The sequence below is a fragment of the Argopecten irradians genome, chromosome 13 (genome assembly GCF_041381155.1).
Source record: "Argopecten irradians isolate NY chromosome 13, Ai_NY, whole genome shotgun sequence".
In the NCBI taxonomy this organism is placed as follows: Eukaryota; Metazoa; Mollusca; class Bivalvia; order Pectinida; family Pectinidae; genus Argopecten; species Argopecten irradians.
Window position 1 is genome coordinate 34,949,561 of NC_091146.1, and position 19,630 is coordinate 34,969,190.

Sequence of the window (19,630 nt, forward strand, 5' to 3'; positions counted from 1 at the left end):
AAACGTTTGTGGACCTTTTTGTGTTGTTGACATTCATCTGTTCACTCTAGTGTAATCTTCACTCTCAGCACTTTGGTTTCGATTATGGGTGTCTTGATTGTTACCGTTCGGCGAGGCCCAACATATTTGATGTCAAACACGGCTATCGAAGCCGAAAATGATGAAACTTTTGTTGATCTTTTTAATCGCCTTGTTGACATTAATTTGAGTAAAATCTATATAATGCTGCAACGGACATGAGATTAGATGACATTCGAGCGATCAAGATATATATATCCACAAACCAAGACATGACTCGATTGAAATTTCACAAAATAGTATGAATTTCTGTAACAAATGAGCTGCAGTGTTATTTCTTTTGAACATTGTTTTTAATACAGAACCATGAATCGGTATTTCTTTTCATTCATCCATATCTTTGCTTAAAGCAAGTCGATAGTGAAGCTATAGTCAAAACCTGACAACTGAATCAGTCAATCGCAATCTTTCTATCATTTGTTTCTCATGAAACATAATTTGTATGTGTTGCACAAAAATAAATGATTTTCCTGGTAAATTGTATTAATTAGATTTTCAATTGAAAGTTTGTGTTCATTCTGATATTTTTGTTAATAATACATACATGTACATTGACGCTATGTCTTCGATATCCATGGATAAATGCATGCATTAAATAACTGGATTGTTTGGAAAATCATTGGTATTTTTTCCTGATGCAGAAAAACGCCTTTATATAGTTATATTATACTTTGATAAATTATGGTAGGTCATGTTACATGTATCTGATGGAAAAGAAATTTATAAAATTTAGTCAACTTTGGTGTACCTTTAATGTACATGTAAGATATGCTTTTTTTGTTTTAACTGATCAGATAGATCATTGTTTTTTTTTTTGTTTTTTTTATCAAAAATTACATTGTTGTTTAAATTACAGCTTTGTTTTTGTTTATGCATGATAACATATATATACAGAAGTATCCAGGATGATTGAAAACCACAGTACACAGGTTTATCAGTGTTTTAATCATGAATATTTACTTCCATGGTTTGAAAAAAAATCGCTCGCTCAACTTTGAAACCCTTCGCACCTAAAAATCCTTGATTCCATTTTTTTTTAAAAACAAAAGAAATTCGCTCGCTCGCTCCTTTTTTATTTTTCAATTTCCCGAAGAACTACAAATTAATTTGGTGTGGCCTAGATATAAATCCTATTGGAATGATCGATACATTTTTGAATTTAAGGACATGAAGGCATTCAAAATTTAAGCAATCTTTTTGTTATTATTTGTCAAGACATACTCTAACTGAACATTTATAGCCTGAATTTGTTCATCGACATGTATATAGATAAATGAAAAAATTATAACTTTGATTTTATGTCAAGGTGACTTTGAAGGATAGAAAAGAGATTTAGTCACGCATGACTGATCACATACTCCCTATATACATACCCCCTGGTGTAAAGACCGAGTGCTGAAGGACAAACAAGGACAAAAACATCCATTTCTCGATAACCTGTCATAAATTATCAACAGTGCATGTCATGATAATTTTCATTCACAGTAATGAACAGTGTAAAACTATATATATATAGCCAGGTCATAGAACACTAGCTATATAGTGAAACCACGAAACTTTATTGATAATTTTAATATTTTGGACTGCTGCATGCACACATGGAATACTGGTATAACAACATGAAAATTAGATAATTAATTAAGGATATGAAGGGTAGAAGCTTGATTGAATTATCGCTCTTACAAGTCACAGAAAAAAAATGATAAACACCACAAGTTGCAGCTTTTTATAAGCATATATCACAGATATAAATGAACCTGTAGCTAAATCTCTTGTTATATTAATTAATTAATATACTTTTTGTACTTTTTCTGAATTGAATATGACACCGATTGAAACGCTTCCCAAGTACAGTGATACCGCTTATTATTTAGCAAAACTTGTAACGGTAAACAGTTTGGATCCCTTTGATCTCCCACACAGCTCGGATCGGCTATCAGCTTGCAAAACTTTTTGATTGGCTGACCAATCAGGAAACAGTATCGGCATGAGTGCAATTAATACTTTGATTGAATAGAAGTTTTGTAGGAGCGGAGATTCTGTTCGTCACTAAAAAAATCCTCAATTTCGTTTTTTGTTGGCAATTGTTACTTAAGATACTATTCGAATGTTCACAATTGCTAACACAAGTGAAGTTGTTCCATCTATTGATGAATCTACCGTAGATTATATAATTACATGGCTCCCCTAGATGTAATATCGTCAAGTCTGACGACAATCTCAAACACATTGAGCTACTTGAACACCGGTGTTTTGACAAGTTTGACAAACTCCGTGCAGTGTGTACTTGTGCGTCAGCTTCGCCTCGCTGCACAATAACGGTCACAGAGTTCACACATTTGGCCGAGTACAAATACTTTATGTTATATTACGCTTTATATTAACGTTTAAATAAAATTATCTCTGAAAGTTACCTTGTTTGTCATGTTAATTTTACACTAAAATATTGAACTTTTTTGTCGTCACGGATGAATAATTTAATTCTACCTAAGGTAAAGAGTCATCATTCGCTGTTGAATTGACTTTTATTGAATCATATAATTACATCACTTTCAAATGACAATTTTATTGCAAAAAATATTTAAATAAAAAATAGGAATTGGATTTTGCTTTTATGTTAACTGTGAAAATGTAGCGGCCAGACGAGATTCGAACCCGGGACTCTCAGTACTAGCCGATATACTGGTCACCGATGATCGACCCAGTCCAATCCCGCTACACTCCTCCCTCCTTTCTCGAAGTCTTCGCCCTCGAAGACATACGAGACCCTTCCAAACACCACCACCGTGGTTTTTAGTTGGGTCCATTAACTGTAACAGGAGAGGAGAAAATGTAGCGACCAGACCAGGATTCGAACCCGGGACCTCAGAATACTAGCCGAGTGCTCTGACTGAGCTACCTGGTCACCGATGATCGACCCAGTCCAATCCCGCTACACTCCTCCCTCCTTTCTCGAAGTCTTCGCCCTCGAAGACATACGACCCTTCCAACACCACCACCGTGGGTTATTTAGTTGGGTCCAATTCTGTACAGAAGAGAAACTACATTAACCATGCTACATTAACCACTTAAACAACAAGCTGGAATTGTATAAACCCGCCAAATTTAATCGTATACCATTTAAGTCGCATCAGCCATTGCCTAATCAGACGTGATATGTTACAATTAAGTGTAGTCAAAACGATTTTTAGTTGTAAGTTACGCAAAATTCAACTGCTTGCCATCGCATCTGTAGCTGTACGATTAATCACCACTAAAATTACGTCAATAAAGTCATTTTCTGATACTATGATAGAAGACACTACCATGCTGATTTCCTCAAAAATGGTCTGAAAATTTGTGTGTGATCATACAAGTACATATGCAATGGCGAGAATTGGTACTTGGCGAGAACTGGTCGCCTGACAGTACCTTTACTATTACGAGCTGGGTTACGCCCTTTCAGTGAAATGCATCTTACGCATACGTAAGTACAGATATAAGGTTTGTATAGTACTGTAAAGTCTATCTGTATATCTATATAGCAAGCTGGAGATATTCTAGTCCAGCTAACTGACACCGGACTTAGACATAATGTCTGGACATATATCTATCATAACTTATAAGTTAGTAGGTCTGGTCTCAGGGCCAGAGCACACCTTCATTCAATATTGAATTATTATCAAGATAAGCTTCAACGGTGTTAAACTTCAGCCTATATGCAAATTTTGGACTAATAGACTGTACTACACACACATAATCACAAACGGTGGGCATATAGATAGTTGCACAAGATTGACAATCGGGAGAAAATACCGGTTCCGGTTAATGTTTGATCAGTCGCCGTTTATTATTATGATTCAGCGGTACGGCATCTTCCACAACTCGACTTACGCTACCCGATAATTTCTGCAATATTTTGTGCCAATAGAAATGAAGCACTCAAAATAATGAGTCGCAGGCTCATATTATTCAATGAAAAACTGTTTAAAACTACAACGGTCATTTACATTACCTGATTTTACAGGATGTTGTCGGACTTGGTTCTCAAATTCCTTCTCAGCAAGAAACTACTGAATGACCTTCACCTTACGAATTTCCTCAACATGTATACATCTCGTATCAACGAGAAATGACAACTATTTTATTATGGTGAGATAATTTATAATCATTGTAGCACTTTCTATTAATATTAAATTAATTAATTTTGATGAATATTTAAAAGATATAGATTGAGTTTAAAAAATTAAGTTTAGTCGTTGCCAAGCGATTAAGAAGCAACATGGCGGCGGCTTTCATGAAAACAACGTTCGGAAAGGAGTAGATTATGCCGTTAATCTTCGAATAACTTGATATAGGAAGCCTTATTTGTATTGACAAGGTATGGTGCAGTTAAAGAAATAATCAGAATTTATTTAAATGTGGTTTATGAAATGAATGTATCACACAACACTGGGAAAATGCTTGTAAAGTTAAAAAAATCCATGAGTTGACATAATAAGCTTTCTAGAATGGTAGGACGATCTGATACAAATAATGAAAATATTCTTTTGTCGTTGACTTCTTAGCTCTGGCTATGAATATGATGAATTTATTGTTTAACAGAAATATCAGATATAACAGAAAAATGCATAACAGAAAAATGCAGTGGCAAATACGTAAATGCTTTCGATACTTTTTGGCAAGGTGCTTTCATAAGGGAACAGTGCCAATAAAAAAATCCATGGTTTTGCTCATTACGATTTCGTTATTCATACCATTTGATTAGTAAATTTAACTTATCTGTAGGTTCTGTACGTTTAAATTCTGTTTTTAATTTTCTAGTTGCAATATTATATATTTTATATTAATTATTTAATTGCATAAAGCATAAATTTGACATATCAGTTCAATGTACGCATTTTACAATCATTCAGGTAATCTTTTCAATTCATCTGTTGCCAAAACTTATGCGTCATTACTATCTTAAACAAGAATCCACACTTGTGTGCCAGTTTAACTTGGGACATATTCTAACTTAATAAGTACTTGTGCATACAAATGTATAATCACTACACATACACTATTTTATATTATGAACATGATTTGATTTCCTTATCAACATATAACTCTGAGCATAAATGAACATGAAAAAAATGATTTGTCATTATTTCCAAAGTCAAGATTTTGTTAAATAGTTTAAATATGAGAACAGGTTGCATGCCAGTGATTTTTTGGGTGCATTTGGGGCTGAATTTTGGCTCCTTCCCCTACAGAATTTTAGCTGTATTTTCCCCAGTTTTTTTAAATATTTTCTCAAATAAATAAAAATCTCTGCTAAATATATGCATTTCAAGGAACGTAATTATGTGGTACTGGTATTTTCCCAAATTAAAGGTACAGGCCCCTGAAAAGATCATATACAAAAATCAGTGCATGCGTCTTCAAGAATATGTATACAACAACTCCAGTTGCTATTATTTTATTCAATTACAGAACAATCAAACGGAAGGATGTCCTACGGGACGCAGCCAACGCGCCGAAGTATGAATGGGGCTTTTGGAACCCCACTCATTGATAGCATGGACGTTAATGGCACTTCACAAAATGGTCACATGACAAGCAGCCAGCCAATGGGCTTGAGGACAATTGATCCAGAGGCTTTAAAGAGTCGATTATATTCATATGCCCCTCAACAATCTAAAGGAAATTCCAAAGCTCTGCAGTGAGTTTGATTTTAGATAATATTGACTGACAGGGATTTGTTTATAGAAGTTGCAATTATTTTGTTCTCTTCATATTTCTATACTACATGTACATTGCACCCTCAATAAACCTTCATTCATAACTTAAATCATCCGAATTACGAATTTTGAAAAAAAACTGCTGAGTTCTTAGTCAATATATAACATTATGGAAATCTGTTCCTAAAATATCCGTCCCGATTGTTATTATCATATTTTGATGTTTATAGTTTCGGGAGAGTTACAGTAGCTCAGAAGAAGAAGGCAAATATCCCCCGTGCCACAAAGTTAGAACCAGTGGTAAGTTACATTCTTTTGTTTTTATTTTGACAGAGTGGATAATGAAGGACTGTATAACAATTTGCATATAATTAGGAAGTCAGATTTTTCTTGCTATGTTACTGACATTTAAGGTTACCTTTTGAATTACATGTACATAATTCTGTATACATGTACACTATATTTTATTTCTAGATTTTAAATAAAAAAAAACTTTATTTTCGGTCAAAATAGGAATTAATATATGACAGAACAGATAATAATTTGTATATGTCATCAAAGCAGTTAATATTATTTTCTTTCTGCCTTTTTTTTTTACTACCAGCCGAGTCTGCAGAAATACCAGGAAAGGAACCAGCCGGAATTCCTACAGAGAAAGTTCCGTGAGGAAAAAGCAGCTAAGGGAACACTCATCCAGAAAGATGAGCCAGCCTCGAAAAAATTACGACGACAAGGATCTGTGGATCCCTTGGAAAGGAGCGCCACAGAGTCTCCTCTGCCGGAGCTTCCGGAGGACCTAAAAACTAGACAGGTAAGTGTGAGGAACATTAGATATGACCGGGCGTGTCTTGAAAAGTTGGAATAGGGCGAGAGAGGTTATCATACAATAAACTGGTTCCTGCTTCAGATACCTCCCTTGCAGAGTAAATCTAATCAAAATTTGACTTGTAATTCCGCTCCGCTACGATGCTCTACATAACGCTTCAATACAAGATCTAACCACTCCCTGTTCGGGGTCGCCTCAGCACGACCGCTATGGTTAGCCAAACAGCATATCACCTACAAAATCTTCGGTATGGTTGATTCATTCGAAAGTATAAATTACGGGCTAAATGTACGTCCCAAGATGTTCCGATTCTAGGCCAGGGGTCATGCTGATGTGACCTCAAACGGAGTGGTCCAGACATTTGTCAGTTTCTGGTTATTTTGGTGAAGTAGGTGACTACGGATGTAGAATTAGTTTTGTAATATGTATATCTTATTTACAATTGTGAATGAAAGTAGCTAGCACAGACATATAAAAATAGACGGTCAAAGTTTGTCGCTTCTATATCAAACTTTATAAACACCCAGAATCGAGCTTTATAGAGGGGATGAATTTCAATTTACAATAGTAAGATCTGGTTCTGATGGGTGTTTGGGTGGGGAAGCAGGGGATTGCTTAGCAGGGCTATAAGGAGTGAATTATGCTACGTCACTATGGTGAAAAATTTTATGGGTTAATTAGGATGCAGGAGGTGAGATTTATCACGCAGAAAAAAAATACATTAAATCTTATTTTATACTTTTCATAATTATCTCCCCTTACAATCATAAATATTTCATTTATTTTTATTATTGTCATTTCTTGTTATAATAATTTATTCATGTTACCACGGCAATGTTTTTTTTTCATAGGAATCCTTGGTAAGAGTACCCACTCCGCCTAAGTCTCCAAAACCAGCGTCCCCTCGAAGCCGGATACATGCTCAGGGCCCCAAAATACCAACTTCTACCAAGCCAAAAAGTATGTATTCTCACTCTAACTGTCAGTGATTGCCAACAACTTTCTAGAATTATATATATTATATATTATAAAATACATTTGTATATTATTGCAATTAATAATAAAGACAACATTCAATTTTTTCAAATCATTTGCAACAGTATTGAATTTTGTGATCAAATTTGTTTTTTATTAAAATTGAATCTTGTTTGTTTGTTTTTTGCTCTGGAATCTCAGACTTTTATCCCAATCTAGCAATTCTTTCAATGGCTTTAGTAATGTTAACAGGACTTCAAAGGAGATATGGTAACACTGGTAGCCCTATTCTGTTCATTTTCATTCTCAAACTGTTATTTTAATCATATTAGTTATTATTTTAATATTTACGTTGGTTATATCTGTTTTACTGTTATTATTCAAATCCTACTCCTCCTTCATCCTTGAATAGATTACATCTATATTTGGTGTAAAACATCATTGGGGACGGACAATCATAATTTATATAAATGAGCCTGGTCCGACCCCTTGGGGTTGAGGGATGGGGCCCCAAAAGGGCAAATTTTCTTAATTTTATCTTTAAAATCCTACTCCTCCTTCATCCTTGGATGGATTCATCTATATTTGGTGTAAAACATCATTGGGGAAGGACAATCATATTTTATATAAATGAGCCTGGTCCGACCCCTAGGGGCTGAGGCCTCAAATGGGGAAATGTTCTTAATTTTAGCTTTAAAATCCTACTCCTCCTTCATCCTTGGATGAATTTCATCCATATTTGGTGTGAAACATCATTGGGGAAGGACAATAATATTTTATATAAATGAGTCTTGTCCGACCCCTAGGGGCTGAGGGTTGGGGTCCCAAAAGGGCAAATTTTCTTAATTTTAGCTGGCCCACTTCCTGTTTTCAGGTTTTGCATGGTCTCCGATCTCAATCAAAATTGGTGTATAGGGGTTTTAATTGATGCCGAACAATATGCAAACATTTTCGTAAAGATTTTGGTATTCCAAGATGGTCGCTGGCCCACTGCCTGTTTTTAGGTTTCAGTCTCCGATCTCAATGAAAATTGGTATAGAGGGTTTTGATTGATGCTGAGCAACATGCAAACATTTTCGTAAAGATTTTGGTATTCCAAGATGGCTGCTGGCCCAATTTCTGTTTTCAGGTTTCAGTCTTCGATCTCAATGAAAATTGATCTATAGGGGTTTTAATTGATTCAGAAGGGGGAACTTTAGGTGAGGACAATCATATTTTATAAATGACCAGGTTAAGACCCATGGGGATAGAACGGCAGAGGTCCAAACTGGGAGCTTTGCTGATCGAAATTTGGCTTTAAAATCTGACTCCTCCTTATATTAATCCTTGAATGGGTTACAACCATATATGGATGAAGGGCTACCAAGTTTGTTCAACAAATGACATTTACCTATTTTAGAAACTTACATATTCAACTAAGGAGTTCCTTGTATTGTTTATATTAATCGTTAACCAATTCTTTATACTGTGACTTTGTTGTTTTGTGCCATGAGTCAGATGACCGTTAAGGCCCATGGGCCTCTTGTTAAAGTATAAAATACATTTTTAGCTGTATTCGCATTCACTGAAAGTTACATATCACATTTGCTCTGGTTTTACAAAGCATATATTGTATCAGTTATTCACGGTACTTTTATTATATATTTACCCTGCTTTTGGCACATACATTGTATACTTTATTATAGTTTTAATTAAAATTTATCTGTAATCGTAAATATTTAGATAAATTTTGTATTGAATACAAAACAAAAAAACGAACTACCATGTTTTAATGCATTGCTTTTGTCAAATATTAACTTACGATGTAATATGACCTTTCAGTATTATAGACGAAAAACTAAAAACTGTTCCAATCTTAGACTGTGTATACGTTGCAAATATATCTTCTGTATTTCCTGGCCTTTCCGAGTTCATGACTGTTGTTACTAGCAGTATGAAAACTAAACCGTGTTCTAACTTGAAAAAACGCATTCGTAAAAAAATATTAGCAATGATAATTCAATATGATAACATGCGTCATGTACTTGTATTTGTATTTATTTATGTTAGCACTCAACTGGTCATTATCAATTCCGTAGATTGGCCGAGTCACTACTGCACTGCACTAGTTACTACAACCAAGGGATTAGCTCAAGTGTCACTCTTACCTGTATGGGGAACCCCTGTGGTTAGCTTAAGCTACATGTTGTTTCCCATGACTACCAATTACCAATAGTTGAAGAGTTGTAACACCTGTGGGTTATAGAGAAGAGAAGGTTAACGGAATAAGGGAGGGCAAGGTACCCAATCGGACATCCTTGGGTCTTTCCTACAAGCACGGAAAGTGTACATGTATTCATGAACGCCTGAGCCACGGTACTCTCGACATAGGGGCGCCTCGACGGCATTGGGAAAAGGGAAGGGAAGGCGAAGGGAAAAAAGGGAAAATTCTCACAGACGATACTCATAGTTGCATACATTCTTTGAGAGGGAAATTAAAAACCAACAATTTTTACATGTTCAGTAAAAACAAGGGAAGTAACTTAATGAATACAAGGGATATAACTCTGTTTTTTTCATTCGTGCAGTGCTGGAGACATTTGAAGGGCTCTGTGATGCCCAGGAGATTATTGATATCATTAAGGCTGACCGTGGTGTTGGCTTTATGTACCTCAGTCCGGCTGTGCCAAAAACATCTGTCAAGTACCACTACTACAACCTCAAGTAAGTTAGCTAAGTTCTTATACATGGCAACATCGATTTAAATGTCGGGTTTGAATTTTCTTCAAATATGATAGTCACAATCACACCAGGCAAAGGAGACCTCATTGGTTTATTTTTTACTCCAATCACCCTGTGTATCTCCGGATATTCAGCCTAGGCACCCAGAAACTCATTACCCCACCAACCAATAAAATTTATATTTTGTCGAATATCAATTCCAAAGTATCTTAACGTCATCTTTAATGACAGTGAATGATATATTGACTTACTCTCGTGATTTTAGGGTGGTGAGCCATGAAAATATCAACAAAGCAGATTACTGTACGATCAGTCAGAAGGGTGCAGCCCGTATGAGGAGCGACGATGAAACAGAATTTGTTACACTGGATCGCTGGGAACAGGAGTACCACTACTTCCAGAAACTTATCAAAGTAAGGAGAGCTGAGGTCTGAAATCCTCATTTAAACAAGGATCTTAGGACAAAAATCCTCATTGAAACAGAGAGCTTTGGTCAAAAATCCTCATTCAAACAGAGAGCTTAGGTCTGAAATCCTCATTGAAACAGATAGCTTAGGTCTGAAATCCTCATTGAAACAAGGATTATGGGTCAAAAATCCTCATTCAAACAGAGAGCTTACTTCAGAAATCCTTTTTCAATTAGGAGATAAAAGCTGAAATCCTCATTCAACCAGGGAGCTTAGGCCGGAGAGCTTATGTACAAGTCGGAAACGTTCGTTGAATTGAAGAATTTGTATAAGAAAATAACACAGAAACTCTGGTTCCTCACGATGGACAGAGATAAGATATTATACATCAGCAAATATTAAATTTGGACAAACTTTTTTGATATTCGCCAATTACAAACTGTAGCTTTCGTAATGTGAAGAGAGTGGTCAATATTACTAAAATCCTCTCCGCATCTTACCTTTGTTTGACACAGTTTTATATGTACACGTATCTGTTTCAGATCCGAACATTTGCGTTGTTCAGAAAATGGAAAGCGTTCAATGTGTGGCGTAAGAATGTGAGAACAAAGCGACTACAAGCCTGCACCAAATCTCTGAACGAGAACCTCTTCATTGTTAACCCGGTATGTGATTCTGCGATCATGAAATTTAAAAAAAATGATGCATTAATTCCGTCTTGCATATTTCAGAGTTACCTCCCTTGTGGGTAGGTATTCCTTTTGATGTCATTATTTTTGAGCAAAACTCAAGTCGTTTTCTCTGAAAAGCATAACGCAGACACATGACGTCACGATCAATACCTACCCACAAGGGCAGATAACTCTGTAATATGCAAATACTGAATTTTGTTAATTTGTTTTATTTCAAACATCAACAAAATTATAATTACCTTCATGAAAGAAAGTTATTTTTTCATAAAAATTCAATTATTTAGAGAAGATAAATTATGCTGCTTGTTTAGATACCATTTAAGTCCTTCACCCCTGAAGACACATTTAGACTCTTCTAAATCAAAGATTAGGCCAAACCATTATGAAATTTCAGGGGGTGAATAATGGACCTTTCCAACTTATTTATCAATTCCCTGAATGTTTATAATGGACCTTTCCAGCCTTTGATTAAGAAAAGTCTATATATATCTACAGGGGTGAGTGAGTTATGCAATCACTTTTATATATGATATTTCCTTGCAGTCACTGCGCCCAGCGCTGCTGAACGTTCGTGAGATGTGTCATCGTATCAGCGATATGGGTCTGTGTAAGGTCGAGAAGGGTAATACGTACACACTTAATGACTTCAAGGACGCCCAGTTCAAACAACTGGAGGAGGTACGTATCTTTCATTTTCGTTAATTTTTTTGTGATGAGCTGTTGATAGATCACCACCAGTCAATCAGATTTCACTGTGGTGGTTAGGACTTAATGGTTTGTATTGTTTATACTTGATTACCATTTGCTCCATCATTGACTGTGTGGGCAAGAATATGGCTTAATTCTGCCTAAGTCCATATGACCACTGGTGATTAGCCACATTAGAAGACAGTTGGTCTTTATGCACAGTGCCGTTAAATAGTAAAAATGTATGTGAAGTAAAAACAAATATGTCATTATAGACAGGAGGTCGATATAGACAGGTGGTCATCGTAGACAGGTGGTCATTATATACAGGTGAATGTTAAACTGTCCTTTGTCTTTTTCCTATAGGTTGCTGGTCGTCTCACTGAGTTCCGTGAACTTGTGAAAGAAGTTGTACGTAGTGCATGTAGAACGGCCCTGCTTGAGGCGGGTTTCACACCTGACGATTATTTCTATGATGGCGCTGAGAGTCCAGGACTTATGGGTAAGGACATGTTCTGTATTTACATATTACAGAATTATCTGCCCTTACGGGTAGGTAATGATTTTGACATCATGTGTTTTTGAATGTTATGTCATACTTTTCAGAGAAAAGAACGTGAATTACACACACAAAATTATGATGTCACAATCTATACCTACTCGTAAGGGAGGTAACTCTGTATGAAAAGAAGGAACAGGAATTTTATATAATGTTATGTCAATGGTTTATAATTTTAACTTGAAATATAAGAAGATGAAGCAGAAAGAATGTTTTGATAACCATTGCAAAGTGTTCTTGTTGTTGATTAGTTATAACTAATAGTTGCTAGGTGATTGTTCTTTGTTGCTTAGCATCTACTACAAATTTAAATGATTTATCCACAGTTACTAGGGTATTTATGACAGTCATGTTATTGTTTACTGTTGCTAGGTGATTTTAACCCGTTGCTAAGCTAAATGTTTTTGTTTTTTAGCTGGGAGATTTTCTGTTGTCATGTAATTTTTTACAGTTGCTAAGTGATTTTAACCCGTTACTAAGGTACATGTTTTTGTGTTTTAAGCTGGGAGATTTTCTGTTGTCATGTAATTGTTTACTGTTGTTAGGTGATTTTAACCCGTTACTAAGGTACATGTTTTTGTTTTTTAGCTGGGAGATTTTCTGTTGTCATGTAATTGTTTACTGTTGTTAGGTGATTTTAACCCGTTACTAAGGTACATGTTTTTGTTTTTTAGCTGGGAGATTTTCTGTTGTCATGTAATTGTTTACTGTTGCTAGGTGATTTTAACCCGTTGCTAAGCTAAATGTTTTTGTTTTTTAGCTGGGAGATTTTCTGTTGTCATGTAATTGTTTACAGTTGCTAAGTGATTTTAACCCGTTACTAAGGTACATGTTTTTGTGTTTTAAGCTGGGAGATTTTCTGTTGTCATGTAATTGTTTACTGTTGTTAGGTGATTTTAACCCGTTACTAAGGTACATGTTTTTGTGTTTTAAGCTGGGAGATTTTCTGTTGTCATGTAATTGTTTACAGTTGCTAAGTGATTTTAACCCGTTACTAAGGTACATGTTTTTGTGTTTTAAGCTGGGAGATTTTCTGTTGTCATGTAATTGTTTACTGTTGTTAGGTGATTTTAACCCGTTACTAAGGTACATCTTTTTGTGATTTAAGCTGGGAGATTTTCTGTTGTCATGTAATTGTTTACTGTTGCTAGGTGATGCCGCCCCAGGAACATCGTCCAGCTACCTTATGCCCAGTAACTATGATATGGACATATATGGAGAAGCCCCAGATAGGATGACATATACAGAACAAGCCAACAAACGCTCCCACTGTAAACAGCTGACAAAGTAAGTCCCACTGTAAACAACTGACCCCCCCCCTCCTTCTAAAGACTCCCACTTACAGAACTTACAAAGTAAGTAGATTCCCAACAAATCTGTATGTGGATCACCACTGATCTTGTTCACCATTGTGAGAACATGTCACTAAATAAAATATTACCAATAAGTATCTAAAAATAGTCATTACCGCAGTGAATGTTTCCGAGTAAATATCCGCATCTTTAAGTCATTAAAAGTAAACATTAATTAGTCATGATCATTGAATGTTTCCCAGTAAACATCTATATAAGTCCTTGTATGAATGTTTTCACATTAATATATATATAAGTCACTGATTATTTTCTGTAAATAATATAAGTTACTGAATCAGTTTTCTGCTAATATCACCGAACATTAACATTAAGTCACTGAATATTTTTTTGTAAATATTATAACTCAGTGAATCAGTTTTCTGCTAATATCACCGAACATTAAGTCACTGAATATTTTCTGTAAATATTATACCTCACTGAATCAGTTTTCTGCTAATATCACCGAACATTAAAGTTATATGTGCCGTATTTTTCATACTCACGAATCAAGATGAGCTTTTAATATGTTATTCAGCACCAAAAATTACCAACTTTTTGAAAATTACAGTGCTTTCAATGCATAGGTTTTAATTTTACATGTACAAATAAGAGCTGAAAATGATTTTTGGCAGTACTGCCAAAAATCATTTATTTACATCAATAGTGAAGTGAAATGAGTACATACGATGAGACCATGAAGCCAAATTGTGGTCTACAATTTCATTACACATTTTTACAATGTTTTTAGTATTTGTAAAGTGACTTCTGCAGGTATGTTTTCATTTAAACATATTTAAGGCATAAAAACAGCAATTTTACAGTACAAAATTTCTGTGTTATAACTAACCTTTATAAGTCATCTGTAGCCATTTGAATGATTTTTACAGCTTTATTCATCAAACCGTATGGTTTTTAATAAATAAATGATGAAAAAATAGCATGTCAAAATTATCGCCCAGTTACGGCACATATAACTTTAAGTCACTGAATATTTTCTGTAAATATTATAACTCACTGAATCAGTTTTCTGCTAATCACTGAATGTTAAGTCACTGAATATTTTCTACTGACATTTAAAGTCACTGCACTGACTCAGTTTTCTGCTAATATCACCGAATGTTTCCACACTAATACCGATGTTTGTACTGTTGTAGCTTTATTCGTTTGGCTGATTACCTCATCGTAAACACGATGCATGTTTTGGCTGTTAACTCCGTGTCCACACTATTGAACTATCTCACGGAGCAATTGTCTTCCACCCCAACCATTGCTCAGATACAGGCGTTCGCGGACGAGGCTAAGGAGGAAGCCGACAAGCTTCTGGAGGATGCTGATGCAGAAAAGGTAAAACATGTCAAGCACAATTATCACATACATTTCACAGGTGAAACACACCTTAATATCGTGGTGAAATATTGTTTTTGTCTGCATGAGAATATGGCACTTGCTATGTTGTCTGTATTCATTCACAGCTTTAGGCATGCTGCTCAATTTGCTGTGTATCAATAAATCATTGTCGTTGATATTGCTAATATCAAATGTCTCTCTATGTGATTTCATTAATATCTAGATAATATTTATATGTTCTATGCTCTTCATTACAGAAAATTTGCATAAAATATCATAATTTTTGATAGGTTATTAATGTGAATGGTTGATGAAGTCTATATTTAAATACCATGGCAACCAATCAAAATGTAGGACACATCAATGGAATTGAGTTATTAGCCAATCAAAATGCAGGACAAATTACTAAAATTGAGTTTTTAACCAATCAAATACAGGAAACATTAATGGAATTGAGTTTTTAACCAATAAGGAGCAGTGTGACATTTCCTTATCAATTTTTTCAGACGAAGCATACTGAAGTAAGATGAATTTAGATTTCATGTTAGATTCCAATTCATTAGTCAGCTGTTTAATTAACAACAATTTGCCCTGCTAATCAACTACCCAATCCTTATATGGAAACAAAATGGAGATTTTATGGAAGTTTAATGCTTTGTCCAAATTTGAACATTGGTAATATCTCTGCTAAACAAACATTTAATTCACATGACATCCTATGAAAAATTTCCCATCGGCCATGTTTGTCCTTTAAATGAACCCAATGTGGTGCCCACCAATGTTTGAATTAACAATCTGTGTCATTAATATGCTTGAATTTAATCTTAACCAAGTCGTGTGATAGTAATGTTGATTTTGCATTCTGCTTCAAATCTTTGATATTGGCAAAATCGTTTTCTACTATAAAGTTTTGTTAAAATATTATTAGTTTTTTCTCAAAGATCTATATATGGTAATATTGAATGTCGACTTTTGAATAAAAAATTTTTGTGCATAGATAAACAGATTTACGAAACAAAATGATTTTTAACATCCAAATAAATGTTTCCACCGCTGCCAATATCTGAAGCATAATGCACAGTACTCAACATCTGCGTCACCAATATGTTTGAATCATTTGAATGTTTGTAACTGGTGTGAATGAGTTAATACTAAACTGTGGAGTCATGTGACATGGTCTTTCAGCCTAAAAAGGATGAAAAAGAAAAGGTGAAGGAAGTTCAAAGTTCAGAAACAATGGCTACGGTAGGTGTTTGACTTTTGACCTCTGAAAGTCAGAAGTTCTTGTTCCTTCACATTTGACCCTTGGAATGTCAAAGGTCACCATTTTTTTACCTCTGGTTGTCAAAGGTCGTGTTCTTTGACCTATGGTGTACCATTGGTCTCTTTTGACCAATTAGATGTTCAGCTAATACCTTTTCTTCCTCTGAATTAGATGCTAACTTTGATTAGTGATTTATTAAAGGTTGGAAGACATTCTAATAGAGACTCATTAATCTACTCTTGGTAGTAGCAGTGCTCTAGGTAATTTTTGGAGAGGTATGTAATTGTACTCAGAATTGTGAAGGAAAGGGGTGCAACTTTGACCTCTGTGCGAGCCCAAAACTAAACACAGATATATCGATAAAAGTTTTGTGGTTATAGATATAAAGTAATCAATGATAAACTAGCAATTGCGCAAATACCTATCTGAAACAAGAGCACAGTTGATACAGGCTCTTAAAAATTACTCGAATTCATATGATTTTACTAAATTTCTTTTGATTTCATTTCTGGATGTAAGTCTCTCATACTATTTGGGCTGAGTGTTACAAATATTGTAGGGGTAATTTGTACATGTTCATACAATTCTTAGTGGTAATTGACAGATTTTCAAGGGGTATTTTACCCATGTACGCATCTTATCTGGAGCACAGTAATATGCTAGATAATTAGTTTTACTTACACATAGCCATATCTCTGTTGACACATACTATATATATCTTACAATATTAGAGTTTGATTTAATTTCTGTTAACGTGGATATTTTCGTGAGTGGTTATTTTCGCGAATTAATACGTGAAAACACTTGTCTAACTTACTGATTTTATGATAAATACACCTGGTAACCTTTTGCAGTATAGTTTCATACATATACGAAACATTACACGCGGGGGGGATTTTTAGCACTAAAACGTCCTTCGCTTAATTATCGTAGAATATTCACCTCACCTAAATTTCCACGTTGACAGTAGTTAGTTGTTATTAAAATATTTATTATAAAATTAATTGCCTTATGTTTCATCTGAAATCGTTCCATCTTAGCCAGAAAGGATATGGAATAGAGGAAAAAACTAATATATCTCCGGTATTAATATTCCGTCTTTGCATGTTATATAGTTATCTCCCTTTCGGGAATGTATTCATTGTGACGTCATTATTTTCTGAGCACAATTTAAGATGTTTTCTATGAAAAGTATGACATTGCCCTCTGAAATACATGACATCACAACCAATACCTACCCGCAAGGGCGGATAACTCTGTAATATGCAAATACGGAATATAACAACATTTTAACATTTGAAAAAGAAAAAAATCCAGTATGTACAGTTCAAAGTATTTTCTGTAGAAAAGGCTTAGAAAGGTGACGGGGTGTGTTACATGTAGAAAATTATTAATTGCTTTATAGGCGAAAAAAAATCATTAAGAATTTCAGGTTTTTAAATTAAACGCATCTATTGACCTAATACGGTCATTGATTATTTTGTTTAAAACCAAATATCAAACAAATGTATGAGGAATGTAGTTGAAAATATGTCTTTCTGTTTTATCAAGGAAATCTTTCTATATGAACTTGCTGGACTAGCTGACTTAAAACTCAAATTTGCTGTTTTCATCAAATGTTATACATTTTATATTCATGTTCTTTCATTTGTTTGTTTGGTTTTTTTTTTTAAGTAGACTTGTACTATCTTATGATAATGTAACAATCATATCATTTATCACATGAAAAAGAATGTGTTGACCAAAATATTTACCTTCTTTTCTTGATTAAGCATTGATGTCACTATTTTTTAAATTTCATCAGGGTATGAAAGAAATTTTGTTTGCAAACTGCGTAAATTGCAGAGCATGAATTTTTATTTTAATCTGTTAAACCTGACAGATATATTTAGTAACTATTTAGTAAACAATTTTTATCAGTACCGTATTTCACCCAATAAGCACCCAGGGCGTTTAAAAAAATTGTAAAAAAAATGAAAAGGTGCTTAATAAAACAAAATTATTGAAAACCTACACAGTTTTGGTATTTATTTATGCTCGGGCAATTGAAATTGATGCCCTAAAGTGGGCAGGGGTGCTTAAAGGGACATGGGCGCTTATTGGGTCAAATATGATATTCACTAATGTGAGGAATGAAAGTACAAACATGTACAGCTAGTGTGTAGATCTGTGTATAAAAAGACTTTTGTAGTGCTAGATATTCCGTCTTTGCATATTACAGAATTAACTCCCTTGCGGGTAAGTATCGATTGTAACGTCATTATTTTGTGAGCGCAATTCACATCGTTTTCTCAGAAAGGTGTGACGTTAGGCTCGCAAACACATGACATCACAATCAATACCTACCCACAAGGGCAGATAACTCTTTAATATGCAAATACAGAATCCTTTTAGTTTCAGGTACACAAGAAAAAATAAGGTCAATTGAAATACATAAATTTACAAATTTGTATCAGGCATTTTCATTTTCTTAAAAATCTACTTTATCTGCCTATAAAGGGGGAAAAATGATGTTGCCAGTTGTAAATCTCTTCTGATTGGCTGAAACAAACGAGTCCCTCCATCAATATTGAAGAGATTATCTGTAGTAGATTGAATGATAAGAATTATTATGGATTTTTTATATCGAGATATATACATGTGTACATTTTTGTATATCCATAACATAAAAAAAGTATTTGTCTTTATCCTCATACATTATATGTTTGCTAAATTAGTAGTTATTTTCACCCATATTTAACAGTACTCAACTTATCAAATTAAAATAAATGTTTCAAAGATTGAAAAACAAACAAAAACTTGACCATTTGGTAGTAAAAAAAGAAGAGAAAAAAGATAAAATATTTTCATTTAACTTCACAAAGCTTGATTACATCAATCAACTATTTATGGTAATTTCTTTTTTACTTTTGCTTTACTTTTCATGGATCGAAGCTTAAATTTATGTAGTATTATACGATATTGATCACAATTAATAGATTGGCAAACGAAGACCTTGGAGTTCATGATTTTTTAATTAA

General features: G+C 34.4%; 2 protein-coding genes across 3 annotated transcripts in view; one reads left to right on the forward strand and one right to left on the reverse strand.

Moving 5' to 3' along the window:
- The window catches only part of LOC138306012 (tropomodulin-1-like), a 31,299-nt gene extending 27,129 nt beyond the window's left edge, over positions 1 to 4,170 (reverse strand). For both annotated transcript variants that reach the window (XM_069246336.1, XM_069246334.1), the window contains exon 1: positions 4,073 to 4,170. The gene's annotated coding sequence lies outside the window, so the exon portion shown is untranslated. The remainder of the gene's footprint in view (positions 1 to 4,072) is intronic.
- Positions 4,171 to 4,320: 150 nt separating this feature from the next.
- LOC138305503 (dynein axonemal heavy chain 6-like) overlaps positions 4,321 to 19,630 on the forward strand; it is a 64,779-nt gene continuing 49,469 nt past the window's right edge. The window contains 13 exon segments of the mRNA XM_069245757.1: positions 4,321 to 4,438; positions 5,533 to 5,761; positions 6,011 to 6,080; positions 6,385 to 6,591; positions 7,458 to 7,566; positions 10,149 to 10,284; positions 10,568 to 10,715; positions 11,252 to 11,374; positions 11,945 to 12,079; positions 12,455 to 12,590; positions 13,799 to 13,934; positions 15,154 to 15,343; positions 16,532 to 16,591. Coding sequence (XP_069101858.1) covers positions 5,550 to 5,761; positions 6,011 to 6,080; positions 6,385 to 6,591; positions 7,458 to 7,566; positions 10,149 to 10,284; positions 10,568 to 10,715; positions 11,252 to 11,374; positions 11,945 to 12,079; positions 12,455 to 12,590; positions 13,799 to 13,934; positions 15,154 to 15,343; positions 16,532 to 16,591 — 1,662 coding nt within the window. The 5' untranslated portion in view covers positions 4,321 to 4,438; positions 5,533 to 5,549.